Source organism: Platalea leucorodia (genome assembly GCF_965183815.1).
Source record: "Platalea leucorodia genome assembly, chromosome: 4".
Taxonomy (NCBI): Eukaryota; Metazoa; Chordata; class Aves; order Pelecaniformes; family Threskiornithidae; genus Platalea; species Platalea leucorodia.
This window is the reverse complement of record NC_138826.1, coordinates 105,768,463-105,788,286: the sequence shown is the minus strand read 5'-3', so window position 1 is coordinate 105,788,286 and position 19,824 is coordinate 105,768,463. Positions and strand designations below refer to the sequence as shown.

Here is a 19,824-nt window from a genome sequence, read left to right as displayed (position 1 = left end):
TTGTTGAGAGAATGTTTACACAAGTACCACCAGTAGAGGCATGAGATTTGGCAGTATTTAAGGAAACAGCAGCTGCATCCTCTTGGTTGTTGATGTATTAGTCTGGACCAAAAACACATACTGTTTTAGGTGAACGGACAGGTTGCTATATTCATGCTCTTAGGAAGCACTGCTCTAAACTTGAAAGAGTATTCTCTATGTATTAAAATACCGTAATAATTGTCAGCTTTCCCAAAACCAAAAGAAAACGTGCTAGTATACCTGAAGGGCTCCGCACTGTACGTACCTTTCTCTCTCTTTATTTCCCCTCCCCAAAAGCAAAGAGGTAAGCTTTGCAGCATGCTCTGAACAAATGATTTGGGTTATTTCAGATTAAAAAAGAATGAACTTCGAAGTCTAGAACCTTTCAAAAACCAACAATAAAACAATAAACATAGAAAAACGATAAAAAACCCACCACCTTGTCAGCAGCTCTCTCTCTAGTTACACCAAAAAGCCTATTAACATGGAAATGCTTACAGTGTTCGGAATCTACACAATCATACACATAATTCAGGCTAGGAGGCAAAGGCAATCTGTATGGGGGATATCCCTTGTTTAAAGGCAGCTAGGTTCTGTAAGTTTTAAAGATAGTTAGGAAAATAAATAAATTAAAAGTAATATACCTAAAAATACATTTTCATATGTGAAAAAACTCCTTTAATATCAGTAGTATCTCCTGTTATATGATTGATTGCTTCTGTTTGTTGGTTTTTTTTTTTTTTGCTTTGGCTAGTAGATTTTGTGCCTGGCCACTCAGAAAAAGCCCCTTCCCCCTTTAAGAGTCCAGAAATGGAAGCTTAATGGGAAAGAATATTCTGTTTTCACCTCCCCAATTAGAATGTCAATCCACATTCTGGAGTTTCCACATAATAAAGACTTTTATTTATATAAAAGCAATGAGATGCAAAATAACTTTACAACTCCTACAAAAGTGAAGTATAAGCAAAAATATCAATTATGACTTGTATTCATAACTTTACAAAAGCATTTACCAGTTACACTGACTGCATAACTGCAGTTATAACAATCTCTCGCAAATACATGAAGCCTACTACATATTGTCGTATTTTACTTTGCCATCAGCATAAATCCATGTGACTCTACCTTTTTTCTAAAGGTATCTTCTAAAGCAACACTAGAATAGAAATACCAACAAAAAAAGACAGATGTGTTAACAATATTATCAATATATTTCAATTTATTAGAAAGACATGTTATTTACTGTGTTATTCCTTGGCTCCTACTGCTGTAACTATATTGCTGTTTATAAACTGAAAAGTTTTTAAACCTTAATTCAAACAGTCGATTTACTGTATGGGATTGTACTGTACTGGTTGCATTTGCAGAATCCAAACTACTGAGCCATCTGCACCACAACTGCTTTCCAGGCTTTGTCTTTGTCAAAATCCTTTAAGGTATTATTGGAAACCTAAAAGTAAACAAATTTCAGACAAATGAAAACATGAAGCAATGCTTTGGTTAAAAACTGAAGTTCAAGCAAATAAATATCTGAGAGAATCTAGGAGAATGTAAACATGAATAGTTACAGTCTGAGCTATTAAAATATTCTGTACATTGTAAATTGTATAATTTTGTATATTGTATAGTACGCATTTATGATATAAAATATAATAGTGTAAATTGTGTAATACTTGAGACATTAGGTCAAAGAAACTTAGACACATTCCTATTTTAAACATGTTACTTACATTTTTTCACAATTTTTTCAATGTGACTGAAAGCCCTAGCATCTAAATCTCTAAACCCAAAGCCAGAAGTAGCCCCCTCCAGTGCAACTGAAGCAAGATTTATCTGCATACGTGCAAGCAAACTAAGGTCTTGCCTAAGAACACAGACTTCTGAGAAGCCAAAGGGACCTATAACTTCACCTGTAACATTATTCATGTGTTTAAATACTAAAAGGTAAGCAAAAAGGTGTTGCTTTTCTGGACAAAGTGCTCCTTTTAGCATTTAATTCACATCTAATTTCTCAGTGACTCACAAACTAGGCATACTTCTGTAAATAATCCCTTGAAGAGATCTGTTTAGCCATTCCACGACCTATGCTCCAAAATGTGACTTGCAGCAGTGGAAGTGCTGCTGTGCTTCATCTTTTGTACAGAACATAACTCTCAGGACACAGATCCAGAAAATAAGCAACCTACACCGAATGCCCTCAGCAGCCTGAGGGGACATAAATCCACAGCTTCCACTTCCCATTCCAGCTGTATAATGACTTGACTGAATTTCAGTCCCTGCTCCCAATGCTTTCTGTCCAGTGCTGTTTCAATGCAGATGCTCGCTCTAGAGCAGCGCCTGAATCTAGCACTCTCTAGCGCTGGGCCATGCAGTAAGCATCCAGCTAACGTGAGTTACTCTCTCCTATTCTTTAAGAATACAGCACTTTGCTCTGTACAGCAGAGGTGAGGAAAGCATAAGGGCTACAGTGCTGTGTTAGGAGATGGATGTAGTTAACCTACACGGGCTGAAGAAAGCCGGGTTCCCCCAGTTCCTGAAACAGCACTCTAACCCTGAATGACTATATGAAAAGTGGTAACAGTAATACTGGCACCACCATGCTCTAAAAAAAGTATGTGCCAAATCTGTATCTGAAAGGATAGCTTGAACGTGTAAGTGCAGGAGGGAAATGGAAGGAAATATCAATTCTGACCTTTATCACCAACTTTGGTAGTGTAGTTAGGACATGCAGAGACCTGGCTCCTCTGCGCACTACTTCATAATGTCCAGCACAGGTAGCCACTCACTCAGCTTGCCCATTGTTGTTCCTACGCTCCAGGTTCTTAACTCTTCCCACTCACAGTTTAGGGAACTTAAGAGAACTAACTCGGCTTAGTAAATTCACTCCCTCACAGCAGGCCTTGGAAAAGTACAACTATATCGAGTACTCTCATTCCATAGCCCAAAACTTCTGCTTGCATTGAAAGAGTTAACTCCATTCCTTTCTTAAGAGATGGCTTATCTCATCAGAACATGGTCATGCAAGGCCCAACATCTTTTCTCTAACTTCATTCTGACTTATAAATAGCTATTATGGATGTGCATCCTGTGGAGTAGCACAAGAGGACTATCATTTTATCTTAATACGATGATGAATCTCATCTATAATTGGGAGCCCCTACTACAAATAAGAACAAAAGGGGGCTTTAACCTTACAACTGTTTTTTTCTTAACACAACTTGTGACAGATTTACAGATGCCGAGTCTGTCATGGCCCAGTTATCACTTAACGAGCAAAATACTATCTCTTTATTACAAAATTCACCAGTGCATTACCATCTTTACAGTTTTACAGAGCAGCTTTTAATTGTGATCTGAATTAAGTAACAGGAAACATTACAAAAAATATCTTTTTAAATACAGAATTTAAATTTTATAATGGGTATAAATACATACCTCTGTTGTTCTGTATTCCTGTTTTTTAACCTGTGATGCTGTCCATGATGAATCATGTAGTTTCATTTTTGTCTTGTAATTGACACACTGTATTACAGTTCCAATAGTAAGGCATGCCTGAATTAGCAGCATCAACATCAGAAGCAACAGGAGTACATCGTAAGATTGCTGAAAATAGAGACATTAACTATGTTGTTAACTACTTGAATAAAATATTTTCTGCCGTTCCCACTCTTTGATATTTGTATCTATATTTCATTTTTTAACTTATAATTATATAATTTATAATTTACAGTTTATTTCAGCATGAAGCTTCAATTAAAATTTGAGTGCCTGAGTTTGCTCAAAGTAGAACAGATCAATAATTTTTAATAAAATGTTAATTTGCCAAATGATCTTTTCCTCTAGAGATAGAACAGAATTGAGGAAACCATCCCATCCTCTGAGAGCCTCACTGCTGGTTCTGCTCCGAGCAATGTCGCAGCTATACCTGGGCCTGGCCCTGGCCCTGTGCCTTGCTGGCTCTGACCTTGCCCTGCTGACTTGAATTCCTGGCTGACCTTGGATCTGCCTCACTACTATGGACTTGTCTGGCAATCACTGAACTATTGGCTGAACCTGGTTATCATGGCTGGACCTGCCTTGTTTTTCTTTTTTTGGGTACTGTAGGACTGAACCCCTTGCAATGAGGTCGCTGTCCTTGCCTGCCTTGCTGTCACCTTCCGCTCCACTGTTCAGCCTCCTTTGCAGAGTAGCCCACTCTTCCTGCCTCCAGACACAAAGCAGCATAAGAATGTAAGAAATGCTCTACAGGGTCACACCAACTGTCTATAGACAGTCCAGTCTCCTGTCTCCAACATGTGCGACTGCAGAAGCTACTTAAAGAGAGCATGCAAGCCTTGGCCACTTCCTGAGGTCCAACACCACACTATGCTCCTCCAGTATCAGAACAGGATCACACACTCAAAAGCTGGTTTTCCAGTCCCTAAGATCTCAGTTTAATAAACATTTTCCCTCTCTTCTTCTAAAATTACAAGACTACTTAAGGACTAGTGGGTACTAAGAGTCAAGACTCTTACTGACACTATTTTAATCCTCATTAAATGGTTCTTTGAACATCATCACAGATGGCTAAACACTTTGACAGTAAAGCCCTAGAAAGCTCTTCAGCAATGCGCTGGTCACAATTCACATTGAAGATCTGAAAACTTTTTTTTCTTCTCTGCCCCAATCCAGGCTTTGAATGAATCCAGGTGTAAGCTTACAATCCCAACACGCCACCTGTTGGGAGACATCCTAAGAAACAGAAAAATGTATTCTTCAAGTAAACCTAGAATCTTTAATTTATATACTACAAATTTATAAAAACCTCAAGGCATCCAGCATGTTACATATTATTTCTACTGATTCTTTAGAATAATATCCCATTGTTCTTAAACTATAATTCCAGGGTGGCAACAGATTTAACACACTTCAAATTATATCATTAGTCAAATAAAATTTTGAATAATTTCTGTAACATTTTATTCAATCTTTATAATGCAGTACCTTGTCTTCTTATACTTCCTAATCAATTCTTGTGTTGCTACGTAATAGGTAGACGTTAATTTTTCAATTGCATAAAAATACGTACTTTAACAGCAGGTGGATAATTTTTAAAGATGTCAACAACTTGCATGATACTGAAGGATAAGTATGCAGAAGCTGTGAACAACAATGGAGAGATAACACTGCTAATGGCAATCAGGACCTCAACCTAAAAAATAAGATAATAAATGCTAAATAAGAATAAAAGCAAGTTAACACTTTGGTTTGTGAGGTCTATCTCCTTGAAGTAAGCATAACAAAAGTATGCAAAAGTCCATAAGATTACACATATGAGACAAATATTAAGAGCCATACACATTGCACAGAGATACAGAAGCAAGCTTTGAATAAATTAAGCTTCTAGCCAAAACATTGTTGGTTTGTAATTAATTTTCCATTTAATATGGATGATGGGGTTCTTGTTTGATTTTAAAAGTGCCTTTCATATGCAGATAGAGGAAACAATACCCAATTTAGAGAGCCCGTGTAGAAATATCATTTATTCTTCAGTTTGTATGAAATAATGAGAATTAACAGCAGATATTGCAGACTTAGAACCTAAATAACTATGCAAATAAATTTGAGTGCTTTGAGGCAAATTTATTTCAATACAATAGCAGCCAAGTTTTCATTCAAATATCATCCTACAGGATCAAACTGTGACTTCAGTTGTGGTCATGCATCATTACTGACTTAAATGTGGTTGCATGACTATAACTTAGAACAGATGTTTTAAGGAGGCTTAACTACGTATCCGGGACAGTCAATGAATAAATGCACTCTACTGAATATTCTTAGTTCTTGTTGCTAGTCATGCAGATGAGGAATTTGTTTAAAATATGTTCTAGGTCCAGTGCAGCCTGCGCACCTAATTTTCTTCTTTCAGAAACCACAGGTAATCATGAAAGGAGAACAGAACAGAAGGGACCTCAGCTCAGGAACATGAAAGCAGTTCTGGGCGTACCATATGAGATATGTCATTTTCCTATAGTAATTCCCAAGGAACCAGTACAAAAAACCCCCCAACGAACAGTCCTTTGAATTCTTTTCTAGAATTGATGGAATTAAGTCTCCAAAGGACCTACTGGATTTCTTTTCAGGAATATCAGCTTACACTCATGCTACATATTTCTGTCACATTTTGTTGAAATAACTAAAAACAAGTGAGCAACTATGAGTAGCGCCCAGTATCACACACAGGAAAGCTTTCTTAGCATTACTCCACCCTAATAACAAAATCCAAGAATTTTACACACTTACCAGACATTTACTTGGATATTCAGCAGCTACATGACTTGCAATAGCACTTGGAAAGCACTAAACAAAAAAGCATGACAAAATAAATATGTACCTACGTCAAAACTACACAAGTTACAATTGAGTTACAGTGATTCCCACTAGTCACAGGTCACATCCTAAATTTCCTGAAAAGGTAAAACTGTATAGACTTATTATGACAGTATTAGGAACTAATTAGTCAAATGGAGATAAAACTAATTTTCATTTAACTTGCATTTAATGAGTATCATGTATTAAACCTACACATTCTGAAATCTGATTATCCTCAAAACTTCACACTTCTACATAAAAACCTAATGAACCCTACTGAACTCTGTGAATTCTGAATGCTGAAAAACTCGTTTATCATCTTTTTCCACTTCATGCTGAGGGATTTTCCAGACATAGTAGCCATATATAAACCTAATGTTCATTGTCTTCTTTCTGAACTGGTTGAATTTGTGGCAAGCAGGGTAGCACAGGATCCTTTATGAATCCACTGCTCCTAGGTACAGGCTGTTATTAATGGCAAGGGTTACCAATCACTGTCTCAGGCTTTTAGGACAGTTAAGGCTCACAGACTAAAGATGATAGTCTAAGGATTCTACCACGCTGAAACTAAACTCAATTTTTTTATTTTGCACCCTGAAATATTCTAAAACCTAGGACTTGTTTGACAAAACACTTCACTTCTAATACCCTTGTATTATTACTCATGTCCATTTTTCTGAACTGAGGACTAAAAATGTATCAGAGCATTTTATAAGAACCAAAGTATTGTAAATCAAAATACAACAAGCATATTGCATAAATATATTATGTATATCAAAGCGCTAATTCATTTGCTAAGCAGCAACTGCCAATTAGTATTAGGGCCAAATAAATATTCCACTAGGGAGGGGAAAAATGAAAAAAAAAAAAAAACATTTTAAAAATTAAAAAAAAAAAAAATCAAAGACATTGTTTTAAGAGTGCCATCATTTTGCTCTACTTACAGCAACTAAGATCCAAAAGAACGTTACTGAAAGATATGGACCTGAGACTAGAACATCCATATTCAAAGCAATTATTCCACCAAATACTGATGAAATTCCAATAATCACCTCAATTACCTAAAACAAAGAAGAGCACATAAATTATTAAGAGTGCATTTGAACAGCAAATTTCCTATTTGCATACAGAAAGGAACTCACTGGAAGGAAAAAAATGCATTTATGCTATTAGCTATGCATGAAGTCTATGTTTTTCAGATCTAAAATATGGCAAAAGTCCAGCTGGCTTAAGTGAAAAGAAGATCAGCTTCATTATACATATTTATGCTGTCATTTATTAGCTCCACTGAACAACAGTCTAGTTTACACAATTTATCCCTAAAGTCATGAAGTAGTCTCCTTCCTATTATACACGGCAGTTATCATTTATCTTGCAATATTCTACAAGGAAACATTTTAAGATTTATCTCTCATTTCTGTCTTTATTCTTTCAGCTCTTACCTACACTGATCTCTTCCTGGCTTTAAAGCAGCTTAGCACTTAGAAAGATGAAAGAATAAATTGATTTAATGAAAGAAAACAACACTTTTCTTACCGAGTATGACTTCAGAATTCGAGTAGGAAAGCTGACATTGCTCAAAACGATGGTACTGTCATATGCAGTATTCTAGAGGAAAATAAAAAATCACGATCAAAAAAATACACAAAGCAATACATTTCTTTCTAATATCCTGTACAACCTCTTACAGACCCTAACAGTGGCATGCAACGTCTGGTTGGCCCATCAGAGCTGACAGAGACACACCACGGTGTTCGCCAGTGTCAGACCACATCAATCACAATAAAAACAAATGAGGTAGTCCCAGATTAGCTGTTACACAATCACTATTCAACAATGAAACATGGTCATCTTGTCTCCCCTTTCCACCTTCAAAAGATACACTTTCTTCCTGAGCCTTCAGATTTTACTGATGTGGATAAACAGTAGCTGAAGGAGGACAGTACACTACATGACTTTATCTAGCAAGCAATACTTCCACTGGAACACAACAGCACAGCATGTTTGCTTCATTATTACCTAAAAGAAGTACTGTTGTAGAAAAATAAGGGTAGGATTTGGGAGAGCACTTGTGACTAAAGAAAATTTTATCTAATCGCCCCAAATTCTGAAGCCAATATTCATTGTCCAGATACCACCAAACCAGCACACATGATGAATACTTTCTCCACCTCAGGCTTCAGAAAGGCATTGCTTGCATACATACAAGTCACAGTATTCTCATGTTTCACATGTCATTAAGTTTTGTTCTACAAAACAGAAATAAAACATTTGCTATGCCTGTTCCTAAGATATTCAAACAACCCTGTGCTGTATAATTGCAACAGGTCACTTGGCAGAGGGCCCATTACACTCTTAAAGATAGAAAAGGCTGTTAATATTTAGTACGGTGCTTTTATGTATTGTTCAAATCTAGCTTTAGCATGTAATATGAAGTTATATACTGGAGTCGCCCGTAACTTGTCAACATATGCAATACAGGAAAAATCTAATATTTTTAACACCAAAAAAAGAGACATTTTTAATCCTTAAGGGTACCTACTTTCTTTCTCGTACAGCAGTCTTCAGTAGACCTAGCTGAAATGATCACAGTAGTTGCCATGAAGATTTCCAGCAGAATAAGTAGAATCAAGTTGAAATTTATCTGTCAATAAAATGCCAGACATAAATAAGTTACGTCTTCCATATTAAAAATAAAGGAGTGGGCAGGATCTAGCAGGATCCAGCAGTTTGTCTATTTTGTGACATTTAGACGTATCTATTAATTAGATATTTCGTTAATCATTTTCTTGGTTCTTGATGAATTTGTAGGACAACACTTAGCTGTCTACATAATACTCAGAATGCATAACCTAAGAAAGAAACATTTATTTCATTTATGGGAATATTCTGCCTGAAGATTTTATCACTGTCTTCCAGAAGAGCACTTAATGACAAGGGGGTGATTGCTGGGTACGTTTGCATTTTGCAGGACCTCCCATGTGAAACCAGAACACTGCAGCAAATCATGGAAGATTCACAGGAACAGAAAGAGGACAAACAAAAGCAAGCCTGACTAGCCCAGAGGCTAAGGCATCCACTGCAGGGGGGAAGGAGGGCCACAGGCTCCCAACCGCTATGCTGCAATCCAAATGGTGCGATACAATGTCTAATGCTGAATGAAAACACAATCCAAAGAACTGGGTCAAGAATCCCAGCTCTGTGCTCTACCTAACGCTAGCGGAGCATTGATGAACACTCTTCATGGTTTCATAACTCCTGCAGGTCTAACAGACTACATTATTTTGCAAAAACATGAATGCTACCGTTCCTCATCTTCATGAGACAAATAAGTGTAATACTTAACATGTCTCTTTGTTTCTTATTATCTCATGAAAAGAGGTAGTACCTGCTCTACATGGGCTGAATCATTTTCTAGAGGCGCGCGAGTTAGGCAGAGTGAATTTCCCTCTCTTGTGTTCAAAGGCACCGTGTTTTTCCACCGGCAGCCCAAGAAAACGTTTGGTGGTTAAGTCCATTGGGCAAAGTACCAAAAGTTTACAGAAAAGTGACTCCATTCTGAACCTATACAATTATAGCAAACCATTGTTAATGACTTAGAACAGAATTATATTGTCCCTTTATGTCAGACCTGCTTTGTAGATGATCAAATCTCCGTTTTTCTCTGACACATATCTTGCAGCACATGTTTTTTGAAAAAGATCATAAGTGGCAGATTTGAGAGGCTTTTCTGGGCACTGAAATTCATCCTTCTCAGGAAATCGTAATTGGAACTATGTGCCTTGCAGTACACAACAGACTGTACAGTTGTACTAGAGCCGCAAACAGCAATAAATGTCATAGTGGTAAGCTTCTAGGGAAAGTGCTAGCATGAAGAATAAAGACATTATTTGGCAAAAGAAGGGGTGTCAAACATGTGGCCTGCAGAACAATTTAATTCAGCCTGTAAATTCCCAAGATTTGGATGTGTTTTGACATGTAGTGCTGGTACTGACGTGGGCTGGCAAGACCACACTATACAGTGCAGTGCCAAGCAGACGTACAAGTTTGAGTCCAGAAGCATTATAACTATATTGATGGACTAGCTCATTTAGTGCTAGCTATAAGAAGTAAATAACAGAAATTGAAGAAGTAACAGTAAATAAATTAGATTTTTTAAATTTTATCTTTCCAGTATTTTTTTTATGATATGAATTGTCTAGAATATCAGATAGAGCCTTCCACTCATCAAATTAGTTCAATACCCCTAGACCAAAGTAAAAATATCTCATCTCCAGTTCTGGAGTTTGAATGGTTTTGTTGGTTTTATTTTTTAAACAGAAATACAGCTAGAGCTAGAAGTAAGTACCGTTTTATACCATCTATAACAATGGGAAATTCAATGTTAGATTTCTAAGCACTAAAGAAAATTATCTCTACAACTACCACTACACATAAAATCTACCACCAGATGCAGAGAACCAAGTAAGCTGTGTCCCTAATCCTCTTCCGTGACTAAGGAACATGCAAGTGCAATTGGGTAGAAAGTTGTAGATTAGCACAACCGTAATCCAATTTGCTCTGAACCTGCACCAGGTATTAAAAATGTGGTTCACTGAAACTGTATGAAAGGGTTGAATGAATTTCAAGATTAAATAATTTAAAGTTCAATATAGTTGCTTAAATGCATAGTTTTAAAACAATTTAAGATATCCTACATATGTTTCAAGACATCTGCACAGGTCTGACAAATAATGACAGAGGACCTAAAGGAGACTGAAGCCCTCTCGGACCAGCAGCTGGAGCGAGGCAGGACAAGCCAGCCCATACCTAATGGAGACACATGCTTATTGTTAGACAACCAAACCAAGCACCTACACTCCCACCCACGTTGCCTAAGGTTCCACTACTGTCAGTGGAGACCTTAGTCTATACAGGCAAGAGAGGGAACCCCAAAAGCTACTGGACCAACCAGTCGCTAGAGGTGGGGTTCAATTGTACTGGCTGCTGGGGACATGTGACATACTCAAGCATATTGAACGTGCCTGCATGAACGGGATGTATGACAACAGGACTGATGGGAGACTCTCACCCACACAGAGCAGAAGCAGCGGTCAGGCAGAATATCTCACAGCACCTCTAAACTAAGAGATGTCTAAGTTCAGGTCCTTGGAATCCTGCCTTAGCCATCCACACTGAAGCAAACAAGATTGTATTGCAGGGTCTCAGTGACTGGATCATCTCAACTATAATGGAGGTACAGATGCTCAACTCACAAGGAGACAATAAATTGTTAACTCAATTCGGAGTTAATTTGAATCCTGCTCAAGACCTGAATGCTTTCAGTTGCAGTGACCAGCACGCGTGAGGTTCCACTCGTTTTTGTTCCTCAGGCTTCTCACTCTGAGAGCTGGGAAGGAACAGAGTGGCAGCAGTGGCAGGTTGCATCTTTTACACATCACATCCTTCATGTGGATACTAACTAGTATACTAACTACAGAACTGCACACTACTGGAGTGGTGTCACACAGTCACCATCTAGGACGTGGCTTGTATCTTGCATTCCATTTATCTGTCTAAAGTAATTTTGTAGAGTTACCCATCAACACAAGTAACACTAATGAAGAATTACCCAGATCCTTTATAAAGGGGGGGGGTGGGAGTTAAATATAAATTGTCTTAATTGGATAAACTTATCCTTTTTATGAGTCTCACTGCTTTTAAATTACTGGCAGTGATTTCACATCAGACCTAGTGTTATTTTCTTGTGCAGTTTCCCACAGGGAGGGAAAATAAATATGGTGATAAAAAAACAGTTAAAGAGATTGTATTCTACATTTTCTTTGTACCACATGGGTAATGGAAAACAGCTGGCAGTGAGCTGCCAATCAGTGAGACTCTCTCACTGAAACAGTATCCTTCAAAGAGGAGAGCAAGTCAGCACCGTGAATAACGCTTAAGACAGAAAGGTTCAAAAAAGCTTCAGAGCCAGCTTTGCACACACAGTTATCCTCACTTATCTTTATTCAGTGATCAATGACATAGTATGAACATGCAATAGGCAAGTGGAAAGAATTAAAACCACATAACCAAGGATGTCTTGTGGATATTATTGTAAATAACTAACACTTGACAAAGACAGAATTTGCCTTGTTATAAATTTAATGTTTGTCACTTATACTTTTCCAGTCTAATATAACCTCTTTTTTCAAATGGTTTGATCTGCCTTGAAAATACAAAAGCTGTTAGTATTTAATAATAGAAAACACAAATTTTTATGCAATCTAAAAACTACTCACTTCAAAAGTATGCAACTAAAGTTAAGCTCTTGCACACAGGACCAGCTCAAAGCTTCTCAAGAGCATAAGCAAAATTAATTTTGTCACACTGGGGCTCATGACAAAATAACAATTTATTGTGGTAGCAAATGAGTCCCTTGGGCCCACCTTTCCTGGGCAGACATATCCCTCCACTGTTCCCCCAGCGCTGTGATCCTGTCTACCAGGGAAAGGGAATGCAAAAGGACTGGTAGTCTCCAAACTTCTCTATTGTTTTCTCTCAGAATGCGTGGACTGGTTTCTAATATTTGAACTCTCTACCGAGAAAGGAAGGGAAAAAGGAAAAGGCAGTACCCGTGTCTGATATATAATTCATTCAGCCCCGACAGCCTAAGGCACTTGAGGGGGCAAATGCATGAGGGAACTGCTACACTAGCAATAAGCTAGCAAGGGCTGTGCAAAGAATTCACTGGTGTAAACCGTCCTGAGATACACAGAAAACCCAGGGGGCCATGACATTGTCCCATCAAACACGGGGCAAAACTGCCCACATCTAATGCCAGTACTGCTTGAATTCAAGTGATCTGACTGTCCAGAGTGCTAAATCTCCACAGCTCCGATTGACTGCAGTACTCCATCTCTCTGAGAATCAGCCCAGATGCACAGAAACAGGAAGCTAGACTTAGTTACCTAATTTTAAAAGCAGGTTTGTAAGTATTGGCCTAATATACTGCACTTTCTAAGGGAAAGTAAACACAGTTAATTTAAAAGTTCAACATCTGTGAAATCTGGAGCTAACCAGATGTTATTAAAATAGCATAGATAACTCCATAGCAAATTCTAGTCTCTGTGCTATTTTTCTATTAGAGAAGTCTTTTGTTACTAACACTAATTCAGATCTGCTATATTATTACAGGAGTCATTATTACTGCTGAGCTCTTAGTATCACAACAGCTGATATGATAGCAGGAGAAGAACTAACAATAGCACATGAAAGCAGTCATTAACCTTCATAGGAAATGTATGATGTAGTTGTATTGAGTACTGCTATTCTGTGGTAGTCTATTATGAATATTCATCAATGGTAATGATAATGTCTATTGCTATGTTATTTACTCATACATGTAATATTCTTATGTGGTATAGAGGTCTCAGTACATTTTACCATAGCAAAAAAAAACCAAAAACCACCCTATAGTTCTACTGTTTGGCTCAGACTCCAAAGACAGATGTTAAAAAGTTGTGACTCAAAACCAGTGAACTTTTCCCAGCATGAAATATGTATGCTTCAAACGACGTAACTGTTGCATTCTCTTTGTTGATGATGTATACAAAAAATGTTCATCAGAAGTTTCTTTCCTAGTGGCCTCACAAGCAAAACTATCCATTAAAGAAGATCCAGGAATGGATTATACTTAATCTGATGATGAAATGTCCTAGAAGTAGCACTGTTTGGGACACCTTCTCATTTCAGTACAATTCAACCCTAAACACTGGCTAATCTACAGATGAGCTACTAATTCATTTTCAATTTTCTCTTCTGACCCTGCTCTTTAAAAAAAAACAAAAACAAATAAAAACCCAACAAAACTTGCTACAGTCAACAGAAAAATAAAGTCAGTTGATTAAACTGGATCACATTTGAAGATCTAATTCATGTTTTTGAACTTTGAATACAAGAAGACACGAAAGTTGTTTCCATATTAATCTCCTCTAAGTTAGCTGTACCGTGCATCTTTTAGCCATATAAGTTTTCATCTCTGATGTCAATTTTCTAGTCTTGTCTTACTCAGAAAAGTAAAGTTACTGCTAGATGATGTCTCCTCACAGACTAAGCAGGAATACTGGGGTATTGACAACAATGTAATTACTTGTAATCTCCACCCACCTCACACACCCCCTTTTTTTTAACAAAGATAAATATAGCATTAATTAGTAATTTTTAGTAACTTACATTTATAGCTGATGGATTGAGGACAAGTTTGCATCCAAACCAAATTAAACACGTTGTTGTTACAGCAAATGTAGAGACAAACAGAATCTGAAAATTGGGTATCTGAAAAACAGTTTCAGAATGGGTTTCCCTCTCATTTTAACCACAGAAAATAAAGATATAATTGGCAATAAAATCTTACACTTACCACATTAATTTTATTCCTTGCTATAGCAAAGCTCACAACTGCTGAAGGAATACACTGGGAAAATTAAAAGAGAAGACTAGTGGGATATTCTGCACAAAGAATTTTGTATATATTTCTATACCTATACTTTATTTGGTGTGAATTCACATTTCAATTAACTTCGACAAACAGAAGATCAGAAACTCTGAGGAAAGTCTGTCACTCTTGTCTGAACTCATTAATTACAGTCGCTATCTGAGGATTACAAGAGGTTTAAATATGCCTTCCATATCCCTCAGTTTTGACTAGCTACCCAGCACAATATGATGAGTAAAGGAAAGAAAGAAAGTCTTTCATGAAGCATTTCATGCCTTTGTTAGTTTAAATTAACTCTAGAAGGCCTGAGATCCTTGAGCAGGAAAAGAAAAACACTGCTACTCCCCAACTGGGCCTCCACATTCTTTTAAACAAAGTCATGGTTGTGTAAGCTAAAATTTGGCCAGTCTCAACACAGTTCTGAAGAACTTTGTAAAAACTGATCTGTTGAGTCAAATTACACTTTAAGAATTGTGCCCGAGATCTCCACTGTGTTCACGAGGAACTTTGTTTCTATACTTGCAGGCAGAGCTAAATGGAAAAAATCATGCAGCAGTGAAAAGTTTCACAAAGTAATTTCTCTATCCCTTAGCTGTTCCCCAGCACAATAGATAAGGTACCATTACAGATCCAACTCTGTTTTACACAAATACATAATGTTACAACATACTAATAAGCAAAATAAAAATATACTCAACTAAAAGTATTAAAAATGTTTCCATGTTAAATAATAAATCATGTAACAAATGCTGCATTTCTTTACTAATTATCTTTTCACATATCTGAACACTGATGCCTTAACAATGGAACCGCTATTACTAAATTAATACCAACATTTAAAATTCTTGGCAGCACAGCCTTAGCACCTAAATGACCTATATTTAACATAATTAAAACATCCTTGTATGTCCCGGATACCCTAGAGTCTCTAGAACACTATATGACTATGTTTAGACAACTGAATCCTACTACTAGTCAAGATGGTTAAAAAAGCCTAGAGAGCAATTCAGCTCATGCTAAACTAGACCCTTAGTCGTCAGTTGGCTCTCTAGGCTCTTCCAACTCTATTGACTCCGTTATCTGTAGTAGGAGCTGCAACACCTCGCTCACATACAGACACCCAAATGTACACGTCTTTACCCACAGCAAGCCATCCAAACCCAATGTGATAACCTTCTGCATCTATCAGATCTTTGGAAATTCTCAATAAATACAAAGTTCAGAGACAAGATTTGGGGCAGAAAAAGAGACATCTCAGTAACTAACACTAATGTTGCAGAGAATAACACATCAGTGAAGATATTAACTTCAAAAACTGCTTCAACTTTATTCTAACACCTCCAGCAGAAACATAAGTGACAACTCATTCACAGAGCAACTCCTGGGACTTGTTTAAGTAAAGTATTAGTCTTGCACCTAACTTAAAACAAATCTGCAAGTCCAGCTGCGAAAATAACAAGGCCAGAACAGAACCTTGCCATGAACAAAGCAAGTACATCAGACTCATTGTATGTACATAGATCTAAAGTGTAGATTATAGCACATGTAATACAGTAAAAAAAAAAATTAGTCCCTAAAAATATAGTAAAAAATACTGGACTTTGGAAAATGTCAGACATCTTTAATGTATATTTACTAATAAAATCATAATATTCAAGAGAACTTTAGTCTGCTTCAGTACTTGGCTATTATAGCAAAATAAACTGAAAAAATAATACTTTGAAATACAAACTGAAATACATTCTCATAGCATTTAGTGAGGAAATTCCCCAAATACATAACAATGCAAATTTTCTTAAAATCAAACATAGAAAAACTGTTCATGCAGATAACTACTGCATGCCAGTGGTGATCTGGTTAACGAAAATGGTAGCACAAACCAGTTGTCTTTATGACAACCATTATTCCCTAAACCATGGGATGAAAACCCATTTAATGAACTGTTAAACAGAATTAAATCTTCCATGAAGAAAGTTAGTAGTAAAAAGACAGACAGAATAAAAAGACAATAAATCCACAAAAATTGTTTACTATTGATTTTGCTGTCAAACAGCCACAGCAAATAATTAAGAATGCTTACTGAACCTGCTGCACAACGTAAATAATCCATTTCAGATGGAAAAATATTTCCCAGATATAGTGAAAATCCAGAAGTAATAAGGAGGCAAGTCTGTAAAGCAACAAATAAGATGAATTAATACGAATAAAACTATTTCAAAAAAAGCAACTAGTCAGATAGAAATCAGTAATTCCTTCCAAATTAAGCTACTGATGAACATTTAATAATGCAGTCTTTGTGTGAATAATTTTGAAGAAAAATACCAAAACATGCTGAGTTCTGAAGATGTTTTGCTGGTTACCAAGGCTGAACAATATAATCATGTTTGAATTAAGCCTTGTGCCCTGACTTGGCAAATACCTAATAAAATGCTCAAAAGGTAATTGCAGTGTTCAGTGGTAAAAATGTTTCAGAAACCTCAACTAAGCCTCTACTTTACATTCTCTGCTTGGCTCCACCAACATTCATTATGCATATGGGCAGCTGGGCAATTACCAACTAGAACACAGTAATAAAAATAATATTAGGATACACTGATGAAGATCCTTCCACCTATATTCTTGCCTCCCTCTAAATTCTCTTCCTGCTTCGGTCCAGTGTCACACCCATAAATGTTCAGCTCCTCCTGTTCCCTCACAATTATTCCATTTATTTCATAATTAGCAGAGTTACGCTCTCATCAATAAATTATTAGTGTATTCTACTAACATTTTTTCTTTTTTTCTTGTCGTTCCCCTGAGTAGGCATTTCTTTGAAGGGGCTGGGGAAGATGAGAGGCAGAACGGCTCTTTTGTTTTATTTGAGCATTTTTTGCACGTTACAAAATTATGGGGGGGTCTTTAAAAAGTCCTTGTCAAGAAATAAGGATAGCGTGTGTGTGTATAAGCACACACACAGAGAATTCTGGGAGACTGGAAGAACAGTACTAATAGAACACAACTTGAAATTGCGCTTGAAGCATATTGAGTTGTTCCTGCACAAGAACAGACCATACTAGCAGCCACTTTGATGTCACTCCACAGTTTGCAACTCTTCCCTGAAGTAGACGGTTCTGTTCACTACGACTTCTGTTGCTCAGCATACAGACTTCCTTTTTGGGACACCGTCTTTCAGAAGAGTTCAGAGAGATTAACTACTACAATACTTCGCAGAAAAATCTAATTGGAATTGACTGGATTAGTTTATTAATAAAATTGCATTTTCATTTATCCATGTAATTCATGCTTCTTGATAATATGACTTCAGCATATGATCATGAAAAATTAGTATCTCCAACCATTCACAACTCAGTAAAAAAGAAAAATCTAATTAAAGACAGTTGTCCTTATTGACAATTAAGTTTGAGAAAACTTAATGCAAAGAAAGCCAGCTCTTCTTTTGTTCTCTTTTTCTTTAACAGTACATCTGAAAGGGAATCCAAGTTTTGCAGACAGTCAGAAAGGAAAAAATGTTCAGCTGTTTCCATGAAAATAAGGCAATACTTTTATTCACTGCAAAAACAAGTAATTACTGTATTAACAGTGAAACGTTTTTAGCTCTTAATAAAAATTAAGAGCTCTTCAAAACACACCATCTGACAGAAAAAGAAAAGATCAAATTCTAATTGCTATAATGAACTGTAATTAACTTGGCTCAGAACATGAAGAAGCATATGAGGTACATGCAAGATCAGTGTCCTATGATTCTATCAGTGACACAAAAATTCAAATCACTGTGATGGTCATGTAAGAAACACAAGTATATACCTCACAACATGAAGATTCTACCAAATAACTACGACTATTGAACCCTGAAAGATGAATGTGGTAATTAAGTACCATATATATTTTTAATGCGAAAATGCTATTATGGCAAGTAAAGTACTTTTAACAGTTAAAATACGTTAAAAGACTGCATATGATCAGGATACTTTACATCCTTCACCAAAAAGCACTGCTTATACATACATATGGGCTTAGCTACCACTACCACACTTATTCTCTGTTTATGCTATATGATTAATACTAAAGATAAAAAACCAGCCTTCATATAGCATCTTTGATTAGTGCAGAATTATCCAAAGAATACCATTAGTCAATTAAGTGTTACATTCTAAATTTGCTAAATATGTTCTTTTCTGTACAAATATTTATATTCAATGCTATCAGTGATGAAAATGATGTGAAACAGAACAGATTACTGGGCACTGAGACCTCACCTACATTTTTAAATTTCGTACCATTTAAAGTACTTACTCCCATCAGCAAAGAAAAGATCCATGTTCTGTAACTAAAGCAAGGATGCAGCCTCTTTGATAGCTGAAGGTCACTGGATTTGATATCTGGTATATAATTTCCATTCTCTTGTTTTCCCCGCTCCAAAGTTGGCATCCTGTCATAGCTAAATTCTTCTCTGTAACCTTCTTCCCTGGTCATAACACTTCACAAAGGCAATTAAATAATAATAATGGAAATGCAAATGATGAAGAAAGACCAAAAATATAATTTAGTTCCTTCAGATCAGTGCTCAACTAGGTTTTTGTCTCTTTGAGATAAAATAAATAAAAGCAATATTTAGTAACAAGCTGTATTTACATTTCAAAATATGTAAGCATTCTAACAATTTACTTGCATACAATAAGTAAATTACATCCTATAGCCACAGTTCATAAAAATACAGTATAAATACCAAAAAAATGAAAGTTTATCTATGGTACCTCAACAGACTTTTATTTCAAGATCTAAGAACCATTTCTGGAGGTGTTTGGTTTGAGGGTAACTCTATAACCAAAGCTTTTTTTTTTTTTTTTTTTTTTTTTTTACTCTAGGACAGAAAAGATATTTAAATATATTTAGATATTAACTTCCATTTGATTCTAACACTTCTTATCAGGTATCTAAAATGACAGACTTCACTGTAAGTCTGACGAACTCATGTACTC

At 36.4% G+C, this 19,824-nt stretch overlaps 1 protein-coding gene across 1 annotated transcript; it reads right to left on the bottom strand.

The window, feature by feature from the left end:
• Nucleotides 1-1,396: 1,396 nt before the first annotated feature.
• On the bottom strand, nt 1,397-19,318 carry MLC1 (modulator of VRAC current 1; the record flags this gene model as incomplete). The annotated part of the gene is made up of 11 exons (XM_082308410.1): nt 1,397-1,471; nt 3,457-3,624; nt 5,090-5,212; nt 6,304-6,360; nt 7,317-7,433; nt 7,909-7,980; nt 8,915-9,016; nt 14,584-14,685; nt 14,771-14,824; nt 16,926-17,015; nt 19,139-19,318. The coding sequence occupies 11 exons, from the start codon at nt 19,316-19,318 to the stop codon at nt 1,397-1,399; spliced, it is 1,140 nt and encodes a 379-aa protein (XP_082164536.1).
• Between the last annotated feature and the right edge of the window lie 506 nt (nt 19,319-19,824).